The sequence below is a fragment of the Alternaria ventricosa genome (genome assembly GCF_023758065.1).
Source record: "Alternaria ventricosa strain BMP 2768 chromosome Unknown scaffold_4, whole genome shotgun sequence".
NCBI classification, from domain to species: Eukaryota; Fungi; Ascomycota; class Dothideomycetes; order Pleosporales; family Pleosporaceae; genus Alternaria; species Alternaria ventricosa.
In genome coordinates, this window is record NW_026055684.1 from 1,896,941 (window position 1) to 1,915,568 (window position 18,628).

At 53.2% G+C, this 18,628-nt stretch overlaps 7 protein-coding genes across 7 annotated transcripts; 3 read left to right on the forward strand and 4 right to left on the reverse strand.

Annotated features, from left to right (window-relative positions):
* Positions 1-265: 265 nt before the first annotated feature.
* J4E93_003304 (uncharacterized protein) lies at positions 266-3,530 on the forward strand (the record flags this gene model as incomplete). The annotated part of the gene is made up of 3 exons (XM_049341244.1): positions 266-2,944; positions 2,988-3,240; positions 3,331-3,530. 3 exons carry the CDS (start codon positions 266-268, stop codon positions 3,528-3,530), a joined length of 3,132 nt encoding a protein of 1,043 aa, XP_049202126.1.
* A 645-nt stretch (positions 3,531-4,175) lies between these two features.
* J4E93_003305 (uncharacterized protein) lies at positions 4,176-5,094 on the reverse strand (the record flags this gene model as incomplete). Its single annotated transcript, XM_049341245.1, has 3 exons — positions 4,176-4,447; positions 4,566-4,870; positions 5,078-5,094. The coding sequence occupies 3 exons, from the start codon at positions 5,092-5,094 to the stop codon at positions 4,176-4,178; spliced, it is 594 nt and encodes a 197-aa protein (XP_049202127.1).
* Positions 5,095-5,525: 431 nt separating this feature from the next.
* On the reverse strand, positions 5,526-6,619 carry J4E93_003306 (uncharacterized protein; the record flags this gene model as incomplete). The annotated part of the gene is made up of 3 exons (XM_049341246.1): positions 5,526-5,765; positions 5,817-6,515; positions 6,581-6,619. The coding sequence occupies 3 exons, from the start codon at positions 6,617-6,619 to the stop codon at positions 5,526-5,528; spliced, it is 978 nt and encodes a 325-aa protein (XP_049202128.1).
* Positions 6,620-7,168: 549 nt separating this feature from the next.
* J4E93_003307 (uncharacterized protein) lies at positions 7,169-8,227 on the reverse strand (the record flags this gene model as incomplete). Its single annotated transcript, XM_049341247.1, has 2 exons — positions 7,169-7,291; positions 7,355-8,227. The coding sequence occupies 2 exons, from the start codon at positions 8,225-8,227 to the stop codon at positions 7,169-7,171; spliced, it is 996 nt and encodes a 331-aa protein (XP_049202129.1).
* A 479-nt stretch (positions 8,228-8,706) lies between these two features.
* J4E93_003308 (uncharacterized protein) lies at positions 8,707-9,704 on the reverse strand (the record flags this gene model as incomplete). Its single annotated transcript, XM_049341248.1, has 2 exons — positions 8,707-9,283; positions 9,346-9,704. 2 exons carry the CDS (start codon positions 9,702-9,704, stop codon positions 8,707-8,709), a joined length of 936 nt encoding a protein of 311 aa, XP_049202130.1.
* Positions 9,705-13,559: 3,855 nt separating this feature from the next.
* Positions 13,560-15,435, forward strand: J4E93_003309 (uncharacterized protein; the record flags this gene model as incomplete). The annotated part of the gene is made up of 2 exons (XM_049341249.1): positions 13,560-13,611; positions 14,435-15,435. 2 exons carry the CDS (start codon positions 13,560-13,562, stop codon positions 15,433-15,435), a joined length of 1,053 nt encoding a protein of 350 aa, XP_049202131.1.
* Positions 15,436-15,970: 535 nt separating this feature from the next.
* Positions 15,971-18,617, forward strand: J4E93_003310 (uncharacterized protein; the record flags this gene model as incomplete). Its single annotated transcript, XM_049341250.1, has 4 exons — positions 15,971-16,050; positions 16,100-16,745; positions 17,350-17,440; positions 17,881-18,617. 4 exons carry the CDS (start codon positions 15,971-15,973, stop codon positions 18,615-18,617), a joined length of 1,554 nt encoding a protein of 517 aa, XP_049202132.1.
* Positions 18,618-18,628: the final 11 nt, after the last annotated feature.

Consider the following 18,628-nt stretch of genomic DNA (forward strand, 5'->3'; position numbering starts at 1 on the left):
GGTGAGTGGTGGTGGTGTTGTCGTGGTGCAGTCGTCGTCGTATCCGAAGGGGTCATTTGGGCTTAGTTGATTGACATTGCCCCAGTATGTACAGTAGTATGCGGGGACGCGGGTGCAGACATGCAAAAGGAACCCTAGGGAGGCTTTGCTGGTACAGACGCTGCACGTAAAGTTGTTGTAAACAATGACAGCCGCTGGGGCCCCTAGCAACAGCCGGGGTCGTGATTGGGTGGAGCGTGCACGGACACTTCTCGATACTGTCGCGATGCATAATATCTCACGAACTGCCCACGCTCCTCCATCACCGCGCGTCATGGCAAACAACTACGCGCATCCCCCGCCCATGCAGCAGCTGCCGGGCATCCCGGGCATCAACCTCGCCCCGTATGCGCAAAACGGCCAGCAGCCCCCGTTCCCTGCCTTTCCTCCGCCCGATGCCAATCTTTGGGCGCTCTTCCAGAGTGGCTCCTTCCCTCCAGGTGCCCAAAACCTCCCGCCGCCGCCGCCCTTTCCCAACATGGCCTTTCCCCCACCGTCGCTGCCTCCCCAGCCTCCACTGCCCGAGCGCGTACAGGAAGTCACGGACAGCGACCGTGAAGATGGCGAGCTGAGTGAAGGCGACAGTCCGCCGTCGCTCATGGACAAGCTACAGCAGGATCGCGACGCGGCCAAGCAGTTCATTAAGCTTCTGCACAGCAACAACGTCTCTTACAAAGCCCTCGCCAATGAGCAGCTAGACCCCGAGCTGCTGAGGGGCCTATACCAGAGCGCAAACCTGCCGTCGGAGCCTGCGCCCATCCTGCCACCCAAGGCCAACGATGCCGTCTCCAAGGCGCCCGCCGTCCAGCCAGTGACTCCCGTCGCGCAAGATGCGCCCAAGTCTGTCGCGTCGCCAAGCACTCCGGGTAATCGTCAGGATTACATAGCACGTCTCCAGGCCGCAAGGGCTGCGAAACAGGCCGCCGCCGCCAAACCCACCACGCCTGCGCCAGTCACCAAGACGCCCCAGCCTGCGACCCCGCCGGCTGCTAAGCCGCCTGTGACAGACGAGCAGAGGGCGCGCAATACCGAGTTGATCAAGCAGCGCTTGGAAGCCATCAAGGCGAGACAGAAGCCGCCAGTCACGCCCGGCGCGCATACCCCCACAAGTGCCGCCTATACCCCATCTTTCTCTGCCATTCCAGGCCTTTTCATGGGCGCGTCTTCGGCGTCCAATACACCTGCTCCTGCCGCTCCTCAACCCGTATCCCTACCACCTTCTGCTCCCGATACACGGCCTCTGGGCCAGTCTCCGCATGCTGACCATGAAGATGATTCAATGATAATAGATGTTAGCGAAGACGAGTCCAACGGCAGCGATATGGATATTGATGACGACCAGCCCGCTCCTCAGGCAGGCCAGAATTCGCGTCAGGCTCCTGGCACCCTTCCCAACTTCCACTCCGGCGCGATGCCAGCAACACCATCAGCCGCTGCTGTCGGTACCTCAGGCGCAGAAACACCCAACACAGTCGCGCGCGAGAAGGAGCTAGTGGACAAAGAGAAGCAGTTGGTGGCTATGCGCGAGACACTCAAGAAGAAGCTCGCTGAAAAGCGAGAGCGGGATAGGTTGGCAGCAGCTGCCAGCGCCGCAACATCACCGTCCACGAGCCAAAAGACTTCGACGCCAGTGCCATCTCTCCAGGCCTCCACTCCATCTTCGCTTCCCACATCCACGACCCAGTTTGTGTCATTCCCATCACATTCAAAAGACACAAATCGTCTTCGCCGGGCGGAGATCCAATCTAAGCTGCCTACCCTGGATGCCGAGATTGCAAGTAACGCGAGTAGGATGGCTCAGCTGACCAAGGAATTGGAGCAGCTAACGGCGCAGAATGAGAAGATTGCAAGGGACAAGGAGCAGCTGACCAAGGAGCTGGAAGATCTGGGTGTCGATACAGAGGGCATGTCTCATGCGCAATTACGGGCCAAGAAGGATGAAATCGAAGGCGAGCAGTCTTCGGATTCGAACTCCCCATCTAACCAAACGCAACCTGTATCGCAGCCTGCACTCAAGGATGCTTCACCGGTTTCACTTCCAGCTTCAAACCAACATGCTTCAGTACCGATGGCACTTCCTGGACTTGGACAGGACACGGTTGAGCCCGAGCAGGAGAGTTATGAGCCCCCCGAGTTGCCAGAACAGGTCATGCCTGTAGAAGGTGCCTTCAACCCAGCAGCATCACAGATACACTCTGACCCACAGGATTCGCCTGCCAACGGCATCAGGACCCTGAATCCTTCAGCACCGGCCTTTGTCTCGACAGCTCAGCAGAACCAACTTGAAAATACACAAAGTGATTCATCGAGAGCTGATGCCAATGTACAAAATGCGCTCGACGTAGCTAAGGCCAACGCCAGCGCTGCTGTAACCCAAGGGATTCAGCAACCTGTCACAGCGCCTTCACCTTCAGAAGAAGGAGAAGTCGACATGTCTGTTTCCGAAGGTGATGAAGACGAGGAAGAAGAGGAAGAGTACGAGCCGGAATACGAACCAGAAGAATCTGTCGTTATCCCCAAAGTACCCGTGGAAGAAGACGTGGAATTGCAGACCAAACCCGAGTATTCGCTCGAAAGTTCGCAAGCCTCTCCGCAAGAAGAAGAAGCCTACGAACCACCCGACGTCGACGAAGAAATTCCAGACGTCCAGGCCGGCGAAGAATCCACTGCAAATCAGTACGAACCTGCGGCTCAAGCTGAAGCGGAAGATGGCGCCATGGATATTGCTACATCATCTGATGAAAGCTCGGACGATAGCGAGTCAGACGACGAATCTACCCCAGAGCCGGAAATGGGGAAGTCCATTTCAGCGTACAACCCGTTACACCAAGACGCTGGAATCGCTGATGATCTAGCGCCCGAGCTTCAGCCAGAGGTAACGTCTTCGGCGACCACTGGCGGACCTGTACGTCAACCACCATACCGGAGGCCTAGCTAATGCAGACCAGGTGCCTGAGGTGTCCGAACAGGACGAAGAACCCGAACCAGCCAGGTTTACTCCGTACGAAAGCCCGCTGCGAATGTTCAAGTCCTATCGCTATCATCCCAATTATGCTCAAGATATAAATGGTGGCTTCCTGTCCCTGACTTTCAGCCATCAGATCAACCCAGAGAAGCCGCTGTGCCAGTACGAACTAGCTGGCGGCGCATGCAATGACCCTGAATGTCCCGATCAGCACTTCAGGGAAGTTGCTATTACTGGTGCGTTGGGAGAGGCGTTTTAGTCTTGATTTCCGTTGTTTTCATTTACCACGGCTATACCTGCGCGGAAACTGACTTATGAAACAATAGGTGACAAACTGCTCGTCCAGCTCGGCACAGCGAACCCAGGCAAGACCTCCGAGGAAAAGCAGCGCTGGAATGACGGTCTCCGCGGCGTGCTCAAGGAACTTCGTCAGAAGAACATCAAAGACCCCAACGGCATTGCTGTGGAGATAGCGAGATATCGCCGTCAATTCCTCAACGACGATACTCGTGTCGTCAACTTGTAATACTTCTTAGCTTCCCTCTCCGTTCTAGGCCCTGCCTCAGAACAAGCGAGGGTGGCTTCTCATTCATCATTCCCTCCATTGCTACTGACCTTGATCACATCCACTCAGCAGTCCGCTTCTCTTTGCGTACCCTTCATCGGTAAAAAGCTGCGACATTGGGGGCGTATCAGCAACTCTCCATCTCTCGACTGTAAGCATCGATACCCTTTCTCTGCATTGGCGTGGAGTTCACGGCTTGGGGTCTTCGTTTCTTCTTCGACCCACCATCTATCTTTATTGGATGAAACTTGGGGTACTAGGACACACTCTAGCCCGTCCACTAGCAACCTGACCTGGTACGTATTGCTGCCAGCTGCTGCGCTCGGACAATTGAGATTCGGTCATCTCGGTGGAAGAGCGAGTGGGTGGCAGCTGCGCGGATATGGTTGGGGCGGTGGTCGTGGTCTTGACTTAGTCTACGTAGGCAACACGAATGCACATTTCTTCTGTCAAACCTTTATTATTACACGAATGCAAATTCATTTTGTCGAACATATCTCTTCACATATATACTTTGCACTTGAATGAGGAATAGGATACAGCAATTGATTCTCGTCAAACTACCCTAATCCTTCTCCATCATTTACGTTCTGAACACACAACAATCTAGTTGGAGATACCAATAACACCGCAAGCAGGACGAGGACCAGCATTACCAGTCTTCTTGGACTCCTCGTGTCCGCCCTTGCCGAGGTCGTCAGTTCCAGCGTGAACGACAATGGTGCGGCCAATGACGCTCTCGGAGCCAATCAACTTGATCAGCTTGTCCGTGGTGCTACCCTGAGCGTTGCCCTGGCCGTCGGTCTTGAAGTTGCCCAAGTCACCGACGTGGCGCTCGTCGTCTTCGGGCGCACCGTGCGTCTTGTTGTGGGGGTTGACTGGACGGTGGTGTTAGTACGGGTATGCATCTCGGCGGCTAGATCTGCAAGGTGGGTGTTCCTGCGTATCCGGTGCAGGGTTGTTGGGGTGTAGGTGTAGGTGTGGGTCTGTACTCACAGTGAGGACCAGCAGACGTGCAACCGTTCGTGTTGTCGCCGAAAGCGTGAACGTGCATGCCACGCTCAGCATTGGCGTCGTGGCCGGTGATGTTCCATGAGATGGTAGTAGGGGCGGACTCGTCGGCCTGCTCAAAGGTGACGGTTCCCTTGACGTTCGAGTCTCCACGGAGGACGGCGACTATAGCGTTTGCGTTAGCATATTTGATCTCCTCAAGGGTCCTAAGCCTCAATCCAAGCTTCTGTAGCGCGTTGATGCGCGTGCAGTGTAGCGGAAGGCCATCAGGGTGTCTCGCAGCCGGCGAGCTGATTGGAGAAGTCCAACGACAAGCCCCAGGTACCAACTGACAGCATGGTACTCCTTGTGGTTCCCAAAGCTGTCCAATTGACCTCTTCGAACGTTACGATACGCCTGAGTACCGTGTCGTCGCAAATAATCTGCTCAATCTTACGCAAGGAGCTGACCCCACCTTCCCGCAAGAGGGCAAGCTCGTGAAGCTACTCTAAACATACGTACCGGCTTTGACCATTGTGACGGTTATGTGATGGGTATTGATGGTATTACTTGTGTATTTTGCGATCTGTGACAGAAAGAGGCGTTGTTGGGGAGGAGATGGGAGGGAATGTAACAGCTGGCTAGAGGTGAGCTTTGAAGCCGCCTCCACCGGCCGAATGCGGGGCTGTAGTGACGCAACGGTCTCTAACGCCGGGCCAGATCCGACGAATGATTAATAGCCCTGAGGGCCCATCACTTGACATGGTTTCCATCGTTTTCTTACACTTTCATGACGTTGAAGGTTTCAGCATATCACGGAGAGGACGGAAAGATAGTGTTTTACATCTGATGTCAATTTTACTATCTATTCATTGGAAGCCAGCCCATCATGTCTCATATCAAAACCGAAGAAAGCCGTAAGAGTGTTCAGATGCTCGGTGTATCTCCCTTGTCGGATTATACACTCTATGCCGCCTGGATCTTCTTGCGGAGGATGTCCTTCAGGGTAACGGCGTCAGCGGCGAATTTCGAGATACCCTCGCGGAGCTTCTCGACGGCCATCTGGTCCTCGTTGAAGAAGAAGCGGAACTCGGCCTCGTTGTTGATGTAGCTCTTCTTCTCAATGTCGAGCTTGCTGGCATCCTCGGCGATGAGCTTCTTGGGGACGTCGTCTTGTGAGTTGTACAGCTCCTCGAGCAGGTTGGGCTGTATTCGTTAGTCAAATGTGCAGGGATAGTGCCTGCGATTGGTACTTACAGCAATGGTCAGGTAGTCGCAACCAGCGAGCTCGGTGACCTCTCCGACGCTGCGGAAAGATGCGCCCATGACGATGGTCTTGTAGCCGTGCTTCTTGTAGTAGTTGAAGATTTGCTGGACGCTCTTGACACCGGGGTCCTCCTCCTTGGAGTACTCCTTCTTGGTCGAGGCCTTGTACCAGTCGAGAATACGGCCAACGAAGGGAGAGATGAGGAAAGCACCGGCCTCGGCAGCGGCGATGGCCTGGACCTGGGAGAACATGAGGGTCAAGTTGCAGTTGATTCCGTGCTTGGATTGCAGGATCTCAGCAGCCTTGATTCCCTCCCATGTGGACGCGAGCTTGATGAGAACGCGCTCCTTGTCGATACCGATCTCCTTGTAGAGGTCGATGATGTGCAGGGCCTTGGCTACTGACTCCTCGGTGGAGAAGGAGAAGCGCGCATCGACTTCTGTCGAGACCTTGCCGGGGACAATCTGGAGGATCTCCTTGCCAAACTGTACCAGCAGGTTGTCAAGGGTAGTGTCGACCTGGTTCTCGAGGTCGGTGCCGTTCTTCTTGCCGTATGCGACGGCCGCATCGATCAGCTTCTCGTACTCGGGCTTCTTAGACGCGGCGAGGATGAGCGAGGGGTTGGTGGTCGCATCCTGGGGCTGGTACTTCTTGATGGTAGCGAAGTCACCGGAGTCGGCGACAACGGTCTGCAGGGACAGTCGGTCAGCTATAATTCTTCCGCAGGCTTGGTGTTGCGCATGTGAATACTCACGGTGCCGGAGGCCTTGAGCTGTTCGAGGGAGCTAGGCATTGTGATGGGTATATGTGTATGGAATTGGGATTGAAGGTTTGTTGCAAGTGTTTGTGAGAGCACTTGATATGTAGTAGAAGTGAGGAAAGTTGTCGACTGATGTGATGTAAAAGTGTTGTTGGGCCAGCTGCATGGGTGGGGCCTTTCATACGTAGCGCCCCTCACCTTCCGGCCCCTCCATGGAAAAATAGCGTCACCGGTGGCAATGGCGGCAGAAGTCAAGCTCAGTCAGCGGTGAGGGTCCTTTCGAGTAACCGCTAGCGATCAGAAATTTTGCCGCTCTCGGAGCACTGTCGTCCGGCCCATCCATCAAGACGCGCTTCGGGATGAACGTGGCTGGACGCGATGCCTGAGCAGATCCCACGTGGCGGCACTCGGAGCAGAGTAATGCACTGTCATATGATTGAGGAAGCTTGTTCTACCAACAACCCACGGCTATACACTATCGCGATGGTATTATTAGCTTATCATCGCGAATTCCCGCGGACATATCCAGGGCACTTCGGCCAAAAGGCCGACGTCAGGCTTCTCCATGTTGATGGCTGTATATCACAACTTTGCTTTGCCAGTCGTCTTGCCCCATCCGTCTTGGTTCAGCCATCCGTACACCTCCTTGTATTGTTCCTGGAGATTGCTAACAGTATGACCTGCTCCGCTCGGACCTGGATCGTTCTGTATTGTCAATTGTCAGCATACAGTCACACACTCGGGTGGATGTTTTCCATCAATACGTACGAATGCCTCCACTAGTCTCGTCTGCTTCGCGCCCACCTCAAGGATTGTGCCTCCGCCCAAATCAGCTTCTTCCAAGCATCTCAACATGGCGACCGCCACTTCTTCGGGTGTCGCCCACGCATCCTTGGTCTCGTCAATGAAGGTCATTTTCTCCGGATGCTCGGTCCACAGTGGTGTCTTGATGACGCCCGGAGCGACGGCATTGACGCGAATGTTCATCTCCGCTTCGAGCGTACCCAGAGACCGTACAAAACCGTTCATCCCGTGCTTGGCCGCCGTATATATCGGCGCATGGAGGTTGGGGTTCTGACCTGCAATACTAGAGATGATGATGACTCTCTTCGGATTCTGCGCACTCACTCTATCTACACCAGGAGGTGGGTTGAGAAAGTGCGATATAGCGAGCTGGGTCGTGCGGATGGGATGCGTCACGTTGATGTCGAGAGTCGCGTATCGTCCCCCGTCCGCCTTGTCTCTGCTCGCGCCGCCATCAACGCCTGGAGGATGCCAGAAGTTACTCCAGTGGGGATCGTAGATGCCTGCTCCTGGACATACAATGTCGACTTTTCCGAAGTCCTTTATTCCTACTTCGAACATGCGCTCCAGTTGTGGCCAATCCGTGACATCGGTCTTGAGAAAGACGGCTCGTGGTCTCCCTTGCTCTTTTGTACTGTATTCTTTGACCAGTTGCTCTGCTTCCGGGCGAAGCGAAAGATCGGCTATAAGGACGGAGCAGCCATGGCTGAGAAGCAAGGCTGCAAAAGAGAAGTTGATACCTGATCCCGCACCAGTGACTATGGCGCTTTTGCCTTTGACACTGAATGCGTTTCCGGGTTTCGTCAGGTTGGTCAATCCTGGTTGTCTTGCTGCCATGGTTATCTTGAACCTCCTTGTCACCTTGCTCGAATGAATAACCACAAGAACACATATCTCACGGTCGTCAACATGGCTATATATGCTACCTAAGTACACGCTGTCCAGCATTCACGCGTCTAACCAGCGCGGGATTGCCTCATTGGGTAACGAGAGGGGTAGTTGTGGGGTAACTCGCACCGAGCACTCTCGTAGGCGGGGAAGGTTTGCCGAGCTTGAACCCTCGTACACTATGGAAGCTCGTATTCTCTGAGTCGTTTTAGATCGTACCACGCTGCAAGTAAATACTCCCTTCTCAAAAAGGACAGGGCATATTCGGCATTGGCATCGCACTTGATTTGGGATATCTTGAGTATGAACAATGTTTGCACTAAAACTACGATTATGTACACGCCAACCAGCCAGACAGTTTCGAAGCTGCCATATTTGGGATATCAATGTATACCAAGCACCACCTAACGCCATATGTGCCAGAAGTTCTAATTCCGTTTCCTCAGCTCACTGCGCTCCTGCCCATCGATCCCGCTAGTTCGTGGAAGAGGTTCGCCATTGCCCGTGCCTGAGACGTGGCTCAGCCGAATCAGCTCATCCATCATAGCATCTCTTGTCTTCTTGAGCAGCTCATCGACGTGCTCTGGTCCCTTTCCTTTTGTTTGTATTGGCGGCAGGACTGTTACATCCACCACGCCTGGGGTAAACCTCTTGCCCTTTACGTCTAGGACGTGGTAGTAGTTGCCAACGACGACGGGCACGATTGGGACTTGTGCTTGTACGGCAAGATGGAAGGCGCCTTTCTTGAAGGGTAGAAGTTCAGGCTTCGAGGCGTAGGAGCGCGTGCCTTCGGGGAAGATGAAGACATTCTGGCGTGTAGTCTTCATGGTGTGTGCGGCAGTGTCGAATGCGGCGCGGGAGGAGGTGCGGTTTGCGCGGTCTATGAAGACAGTCTTGGAGAGAGCCATGAACCAGCCGAGTAGGGGAACGTATTTCAGCGACTTCTTGGCCGTGACGGACGTGTATTTGGGGAACATGCAGCCGAGCATGAGGACGTCGAGTTCGCTGCAAGAAGTGTCAGCGCCGCAGTCAAGAGTTGGCCTAGCCAAAGGACCTGGTGAACCCACGTCTGGTGGTTGCCCACAAAAATAGCAGGACGGTCCCTGAGGGCGTCCTCTCCACTGAGACCGCCCTCTTTCTTCATGCTCCCGGTCACTCTGAATGTTACGCCGGTGCACAACCACATGACCCATTTGAACGCCCGCGCAACCGTCCACTGAATCAGTCCACCATAGCCCACAAGGCGTAGAGGTATAGCCACGAGGGTTCCGTACAGCGCGCAGCAGAGCATGAGGAGCATGGAGCTTATTGCGAAGGCGTAGTACGACACCAGCTGGGCGGGCTTCGCGGGCAGCACCAACGAGAGCAAGCGCATGGCGATGATGAGCGCGGGCGGCATGGCGGCGAGGTAGATGAGCCAGCCCATAGCGAAGGCTCTCGTCGGGGAGAGAGAAGAGGAGAGGAGGGGAGAGGGGTGCGTGTGTTTGTATGTGTTCGTATTGCGGGTTGAAGAGAGTCGGAGCTTGGTGGGGACATTTTTTGTCACGCGCCGAGGTTCGCACCACGCCTCGCCAACTCGCTAAATGTCATGTGTACCGCCATGCCATTCATCGTGACCCCGACTTTTCCACCACAGAATGCCCTGAGTTCGTCCGCACCAGCACGTCGTCTCTTCGCCGCCTTGACCAAGTCATCACTGCGACGCAAAAGGTCGTGATATATACAAGTAAGAGAGGAAGCAATATCCACCGCCAGGCTACCATGCAACCAAGCCTCGTTTTGATCTCGGCGGCTTGCGTTCCGTCAGCCAGAGGAAGATCTAGGACGGCCTTGAACCACGTCTCGGGCGTCCATCTTAGATACGGGTAATCGATGCCGACTGTGTTGGAGGCGATGGGTTCCTTGATGTGCTGACCAGTGGTCTGGTACGTCACTACGAAGACGAAGATGAACGCTGACAGGCAGAACACGCTTCCGAGCAACGACAGGACAGCAAGGGCGCTAACACTTTTTCGACCCTGCCATGACTATCAGTACGCTGTTCAAACAACTGTAAACATCTCATTTGCCATACCTGTCCAGTCTTTCTCATCCTCCATGCTGTCACCATGCCGAAAACGCCCAGGAAGAATCCATATACTGCTGCGCCGTTGCTCTCGTGCCCTTGGTCCGTCCACACATGCTTGGGTTCGACATTGATTTGGGTCGGATTTCCAGGCCAGTCCACATGATAAACATGCACCTGATGCTTTTGGTCATGTATCCAAGCCACCACAGAACTGATCAATCCGAATACGGTCATGGATAGAGCACAAAGTAAAGCGCTCGATGCGAACAGCAGCCAATTTATCTTTTGTCGTCTTGCCATCAATGTCATAGAGGCGGGCGCTGTGCGGGGAGAAGGTTGTAATAATTCCATGTTGACCGAGCGTAGGAGTGGGTATAATACGAGGAGAGGGACGAAAAAGCACTTCTCAACGGTTCATGCTCAAGTATTATACGCTTCAGATCTGGGGCTGAGTTTTTCCTCCCGTCATCGTGGCACACATTCGGGCTGGGTGGATGAGCTCAGCACCTTTGCAGCTTAGTTGTCGCAGCCTTGAACCACTTCAGGCACGCTACCTCTCTCAGATGTCTAATATTAGCAGAGAACATGGGATCATCAGCAAGCATGTCGGTATCTTGATGCTCAGTCTCCTACTCGTTCAGCTTGGCATGTTTGGAAACAGAGCGGATGACGCCAGGGGAGCCATGTTGGTCAGCTGTATCGAAGTAGGAAATATGCGCAATCCAGTATAAAATCCTGAAGATTGCCTGTCTCCGAAACAATGGTGAGATGACGCTGGTGCACTGTTTCTTGTTTCGAAACATGTCAATACTTGCGAAACTTGGTGGCCTCTGCGTTCACCGGGGAGCAGACAGTAGAACGGGGTAGATATTAGTGCACTCTTGGAACGGGAACGCAACTGCACAATTCGAAGCGCGTCTTGTTCCTCACCAAGAGGAAGCGGGAGTTAATGGGGTGTCTTTGGAGGGTCGTGAACGTATTGGTCGGGTTCCTGACGCGCTTCGGGTCGATCCTGCCCGCCTCGGAAGAGCTGGTGGAGCTGCTAGCCCAACCAACCACCCACATTTCCACGACGCGTCTCCGTACCCTGGACCCATCACTTAGGCCATCGACGAAGCATGAGTTTTCACACGTGCTGCAATTCTGCACTCGGCGGTAAATGAACGAGACGGCAAAGATACAGGCCGACAGCTCTACTCGATCGCTCTGTCTTTGACCCGTGATGCGACCTGCGGCACGTCTGGGCGGCGGCTACTCGTCACACACCAAACACGCGCGTTGACACACGGTACAACCTTTCGCGCTGCTTGCTCCAACAACCATGTACGATTCGATACGGAGGTGTTTACGTCCAACTTCTGCAGTAGGACCTGTGCGCATCCAACACAGTTTGACAACAATACTCTACGCCGGGTAGTATTCGCGTGACCCAGGCTCGCACATAGCGCGCAAGTGATTCAGCCATCCCTGATGCCATTCTTCGCGACAGTTGTTCGCATTCGGTCCGGTCCGCGCCTTGACTTTCCAGGCACCACGGCCGTCCCGAGGACCGGCATGAGGATGGGCGGCTATCGCATCGTCCACCTACAATCCATCGCATATGGGGAACGCAGAGCCAATACTCTAGGTTGCTAACGATTACACTTCCATCGTCTTTACCCAATGTGTACTTGGTCTGATAGCAAGCACGAGCCGAGATCCAGGCAGACCCCAGCCGTGGTGGGTGTTCGATTGGATATCGAGCTGTGGTTAGAGAACGGCATAGCTAAAGCGATATGCAAGCACGGCACATACTTCTCATGAACTCAACAGGTCATGAGCAAACGTTTATATCCCTTCATGTGGGACTATTTCTGGTATGCGGCACTCATTGTTTTTACTCACTCTCTAATCTCTCATTCGCTTCCTGCAGCCCTGTGTGTCTGGCCGGTCCAGATCCAACGCCAGGAATACATTCTTTATTAGTATTTATTCGAACATAACTTTGGACTGCACTCATGCGGCTGCCTTACCGGTCAATCAGCAGCATTCAGCCACTCCCTAGCATTTATACCACCTTCCCAGCCAACTACGGGGGCTCTGACTCAACAAACACATCTGGAATTCATTCGGGAACATGTCTAATCAGAAAGATTGAGGATGGGATCGAGGCGGTCCCTTTCGAAAGGAGTAACATTCTCTCGGCTCCTATACTCAGTCCAGATCAAGAAGAGAAAGAAGTCTTCGTGCCTTCATGCGACGAAGCGGATAATTTCAACAAGCCTCTGCCTAGCCTTCCAAGATGTATATGGCAGCGAATGTCTCAGCGGCAACGTATCTTCACTCTGCTGATTTTACAATTTCTGATGCTCCTTACGATCGGCCTGAGTCTTCTGGCTGTCAAAGATCGATCTTCAACCAGGTAAGGTGTACGAAGTCAAATCATAAGGACGCCATTAACGTGGATTCTATAGTAATGAGGATGCGACAGCACACGTTACTAGCAGTGGCCCTTCAAGTACCAACATCACCAATAACCTCCGACGTGGCATCTTTGCGTTGCCTGTTGAACTTCCGCAGCAACAGAGCATGGCATGTTTGGCAAGCAAGGATCAATTTAATGCGTGGCAATGCGCGTCTGAAACAGCATTTCAAGTAAGCATACTTCCAGCTTTGGCGGGTAACGACAGCACGATCATGATAGCCGTGGAGCCACCGGGAAGCAACGAAACTATCCGCCATGGCGAACGCATACCGAACATTCCACCTTTGGAGCTTCTAGCGGTCAACAATGCTGAGCACGAAAACGATTTTGCGTATCACTTCCGCACTACCTACGACAAGATTGTATTGCTTGGTGAGGATGAGCTATCTCTCGCTGAAGAGCTACGGATGCATCCTGGGACTTCGAACACTCTATTCCAACCTGGGGATAGTCTGTGGCAGTGTATCTTCAATGAGACCCTGATTGAGGGTAATATCTATCCTACCAGAGCTGCAACTACCAGCGCTACAAATTCGGCATCGGGCACGGTTGATGTGGATAATCCAACCCCGCTGCCGGATTGCCCCTACGCCGTTGAGTTGGTCGAGAAGTGGACGCCAAATGGAAAGACCCCTTATTGTTCGAAAATGACTATGGAATCGGACGGTACCCTTGCTCCACTTTCGGAGGAGGTGATGTTGCGTTTGGACGATTCCAAGGGTAATGTTCCAGTTTCCACATCGCAACGTATGGGACGTATTAGGCATCGAGAGCAACGGGAAGAGGCGCAGTTGAGCCAGTGTCAGTGTCAATGGGTGGTCAGCTGACCCAGGTTTTTCGATCTTACAGACAGACAATGCCATAACTCCGTCAACATCGTCTTCTTTGCGCTGGTCCGACGTCTTCATTACATTTACATTCGGGCATGCTTACATCAAAACATGACCAGAACAGCTTACGCGTCTTTATCCGCGAAGAACAGGTGTTCGATTGAATCTTGGGCCCATGACTCCACCCAGGACCCTTTTTCCTGGGTACACCCACACATGACATGCCACACTGAGTAGACGACCAGCGAAATTCGTAATTGCCCTGCAGACCTCACAGCATCTACCGCGTCCAGGCCCATCCCCGATCACGTTGTCCCATCGTCGGCAACCGATGGCACATCACCGGGCTCTATCTTTACTCACTCACCAAGCACTTCGATTGTCTAAAACCTATCCTGCACGCCTACCTGCATTCAATTATTCAGCAACATCGTCGAAGATTGCGAGGACAGGGAACGAGTTCTGCGTCGCAATCATCTACTATACTATCGAAACCTTATCAAGATAGCCCTGGCATACAATGGTCCTCCCTAAGGTCACCGAATCCAGGCGAAACTCTTCAGGACGGGATCGTCGTACACACAGCAGAAATGCTGTGCCACCAAAGGCTCCCGAAATCATACAAATACCTGGGCGGTTCAGCGCGCTTGGAACTGAAAGCACCATAGCAGTAGTGGGAAGGAAGCAAGAGACTCGCGCACGAGTAAAAGTTGAGCCCGAGAGTCCCGATAACACGGTATGTCTAACCTCGCCAGCATCCCGACGTCGAGACTACAGGGAAGAAACAAAAGTAGTCAAGCCCGGAGGACCTTCCTCCCGTCATCATACAGTTCACATCAAGGTCGAAGATAAAGCCGATCCCGATACACCTCCACGCTATCCATCCTTCACAACAGCATGGTCCAAATCTCCACTCCGCGTACCGACCCCTATTGCTGAACAGTTCTACCGATCTACAGTAGTCAAGAAGGAGAGCGATGTTTCTTTAGTACATAGGGACGTACTGTCACTTCGCAGCCAAACTTCAGGTCCGTCGGTTAGCTCGAGCTACAAGAGGTTCGCTGTCGAGACTTTCCGTGACTTCGATGCGTCACACCCAGCCTCCAAAGTCAAGATAGAAGAGGAACCAGAAAAGGGATACTACATCCCGACAGGAACGAGCAAAATCAAGCATGAAGAGGCATCTTCTTCCACGAACGTCCATCACCGCTATCCCAGTTCATACCGCAAAGCGCCTGTAAAACATGAACCGGCATCACGTTCTTCACCCGATCTCAGGCGTACACGAAGCCACTGCACCGTCGCGACAGCACCAGAACTCCGCTCCGAAAGCAAATTCTCCTACCTCCAACCCATCACACCCACGCCCTTCAGCACACCTTACGGTCTCGTCAACCCCTACCCTCCCGATCCATCAACATATCTCATCTCCGGCTCTTTGCTCGAAGGAGTTCAACGGCGGACAAAGTGGGGCCAGCGAGATAGACGGACGAAGCGGCAGCCACGAGGTGTGCCCGCAGCCGAGGGTGCTGCTAGTGATAAAAAGAATGCTACAAAAGCAGGAGCGGAGGGGACTGGAAGTGGCGGAAAATGTGCATGGTACAAATCTTCGCTTTGCATATGCTCCAAATGGATTAGTTGTATCAAGGCGAAGTGCTCACGAGCTGCTAAGAAGAAGTGGTGGCAGAGAAGTAAACAGCATCAGTACACCACGGAGAGGAGGGAAGACAGTGGGTTTTATGTTGTGAGAAGAGAGATTGGTCCTAATCTCAGGGTTACGGTTAGAGATGTCTGAAATACGTGTGAGTAGTGGTAGGATGTTTCGTGGGAGTGGCCATCAACGCGGGGTGGTATTGGGGCGGAAATGTTAGCTGCGTTATCAAGGACGGTGCCTTGGAAGGTGCTTGAGAAGGTGCTTGGGAAGGCGCATTTGGTGCTGCGCCGACTTGTCCTATGTTGTGCACACATACTCTCCACGCGATTGGCCAGGTAGTTGCATCAATTCTCACCGGGATTACAAGAAGCAGTCCTCATGTAGTCACAAGATTAATAGCGCAATATTAAGCTATGATGTTCATGGTGCCTGCCAATAGTGAGCGATCGGTGTTTTCATGTGGACGCCGAACAGCTGGCTGCCAATACAGAAGGTGCAAGGGCTGAAGTTCAATCTCGCTCTTTCGCCCCCACACCTCGACCACAGCCTTGTGCAACATCACAAGGCTGGAACCGCTATGCCAAAGACACGGGTAGTAGTGCGCCTTATATCCAAGATGGTCCGCCATCCAGCCTCACTGCAAAATTTTGCGTCTCATCTTCGTCGTCCGGCCGACATGAGTTCTCAACGTTACTACTCACTCGGTGTGCCTGGAGCCCGTGCTTGGGAGATGGAGGAACATGAGTCCGAGTACCGGTAAACTACGTCCTGCGACGAGACCTGGTTTTGCGGCTGACAGTTGCAGACCGCAAGGGCTCACCACGGAAGTCTCCTCAGTTAGCCTTCTCTCTGACCACGAGTTCACCTCAGAATACGATCTCCAACAGAACCTTGAAAGTGCTCAACATCAACACAATGGCAATGCCAACTCATACCCGCGGAATGCGAGCGTCAACGGCTACCCGCAGAATTTTGGCGCGGGTGCAATTGTTCACCCGTCCGAAGTCTATATGCAAAACCACGCAGCCAGTCTCACCTCAGAACATATAGATGTTGCGGATGCCAATGCTTCACCAGAAGCGGACCTCGGTTCACTCGGTCAACCTCTTCGCCGCTTCTACTTTCGCACGATAGTCGGCATCCTTGGACCGGTGATGGTAGTATGTTATCTCATCACCATCTGGCGCATCTACCTCGCCCCACTCCACCCCGACTCGACAGTAGCGTTCGGACCGCAGGGTGCCAAATGGGTCTTCTACAGTTGGTTCGTCGCCGGAGTGATTGGTCTGAGCTTAAGTCTCTACGGACTGGCTGGTGCCGAGGCTGGCATGCTCATGGAGCGAAATTGGAGGGTTCAAGACGCCATGCGTCTTATGTTGCATGCTGACAATACATGGTCTGGCCCCGGTGGCTGGATGAAAGCATTCAAATGGGCTGTGCAAATGCGTAGGGTACGCAACCAGCATAGCAAGCTTCCTTCTCGGTTGTGGTTTGTTCTGGCACTTCCAAGCGTTGTTGTCTTCGTGGCTTGGCCCTTATCAGGCCTCTGTCTTGAGATGACTAGTGGTTTCCTTCATGGTAAGCCAGGGCAAGGAGCGGATGTTACCGGATTCGTTCAATCGACGTTCAACGCCATCCTTGGGGGTCGCAAACCGTCTCGAGGAACCTCCATCGGCGCGCGTGTTTTCGGATATGGTGCTGTTTACACACCTGACAACTTCGACCGATCGAAAAGCGACTTTTTGAGGAATGTTCCGGTGATACTTCCGAACACTGAGAGCGTCGAAGATATATTTTTGATCACTCAAGGTGAAACTCCTATCGAGGGAAAAGCTTGGGGTCTGTTGCTACATTACGATTGCAAGATCGTAGACACGCTGTCTGACTTCGTTCTCTTAAAAGACCGTCGATATTCAACAGATGTCTGGGGAAGGAACTCCACCTTTCCCGATTTCGAACGAATAGGAACTGCGCGAAGAGCGGATGAAGATCCTCCCATCGAAGAATTTACGACTGCAGCCTCCCCATTGGACCCGACTGACAGCCTTGCTCCAGCTGCTACCTCCACCTCGTCTCCTGAACCGAGCACAGCTCCGACTTCAGACTGCACAGGATGCGCCCTTGTCAATGATGGTAAAGAAGTCAAGTATATGTCGTACCGTCTTCATGATAACAGTACCTTGGTGGAGGTAAAGAAAGAGCTCGGAGGAGGTCACGCTGAACCATCCCTTGAGGATCTAGTGAAAGGGGTAGTAAGTATCGGTGCAGTCTTAGAGACTGCGTATCAATCCCTGTCGCCACAAACAGGCTCTAACAACGAACCGCCTTGCGGCTGGCTTGATGAGACGGAAAACCCGTCAACGTCTTATTGCTATCATAACCTGCAAGAAGATCCTTCAAAACCGTATCCCGGAATCGAACACAAGAGAACTTTTGAGGTTCTGCTGTGGCAGACATCTTCCAATTTTTTAAGTCCCCCAAACAGAACGATCGTCCGTACAATCGAGTCGTTGACCGGAGAGTACATCGATGGTGAGGAGAGACTCAAAGCAATTGGTGCGTCCTGTACGTCAAGCAGCAGTGTAGGCTCAGCAAAAATCGATGGCGTGCGCTCTACTTACTCCAACTTCCAACGAAGCGACACCCCGGTGCCTACTCTAAAGAACAAGTGTGCGAAACGTTTTGGCGCAGAGACACTTGCGTGTACACTCAACATCAACGACGACGGTTGGTTGAAGTGGCTGTTTGACTCAATAGGCCTACCGTCACCACTTGGCACAACAACAGGAAATACGGAAATTATGGTTGGCAACCTGATAGTTGACACTCAGGTGGAATATCTACAAGCCGACCAACTTCGACAGGCTCTTCTGCAAGCTTATTCCACCTATGCAATCAAGCTCATGTACAATGACGGTCAGGATTTCATAAGCGAGAACGGAACACGCCTCAAATCACACGTTCCCGACCTCACGGCTTTTGTCGCTGGTACCGTAATCGAACCAGGCGTCATGCCGGCTGCTGTTCCTGTCGCTCTATTCGGACTATGGGCTTTGATCAGCTCAGGCCTCTGCCTTGTCTATGGCTTCAGGCGACGATGGAGTGCGATCTTGGACGGGCATACAGTCTTCAGGCTTGGGGCCGAGTTACAACAGACGTACCGGGCGAGACTGCAACTGTATTCTACGATTGCTGATATTGAAGAGTGCGAGACTTTGCATGAGATTCCGGGGTTCGTTGCTGACATGGATCCTGATGATGATGTAGGGAGGATTGGACTTATGGATGGGAAGCCGGCTAGGAAGGACAAGCTTTATCGGTAATGAATAGTGTA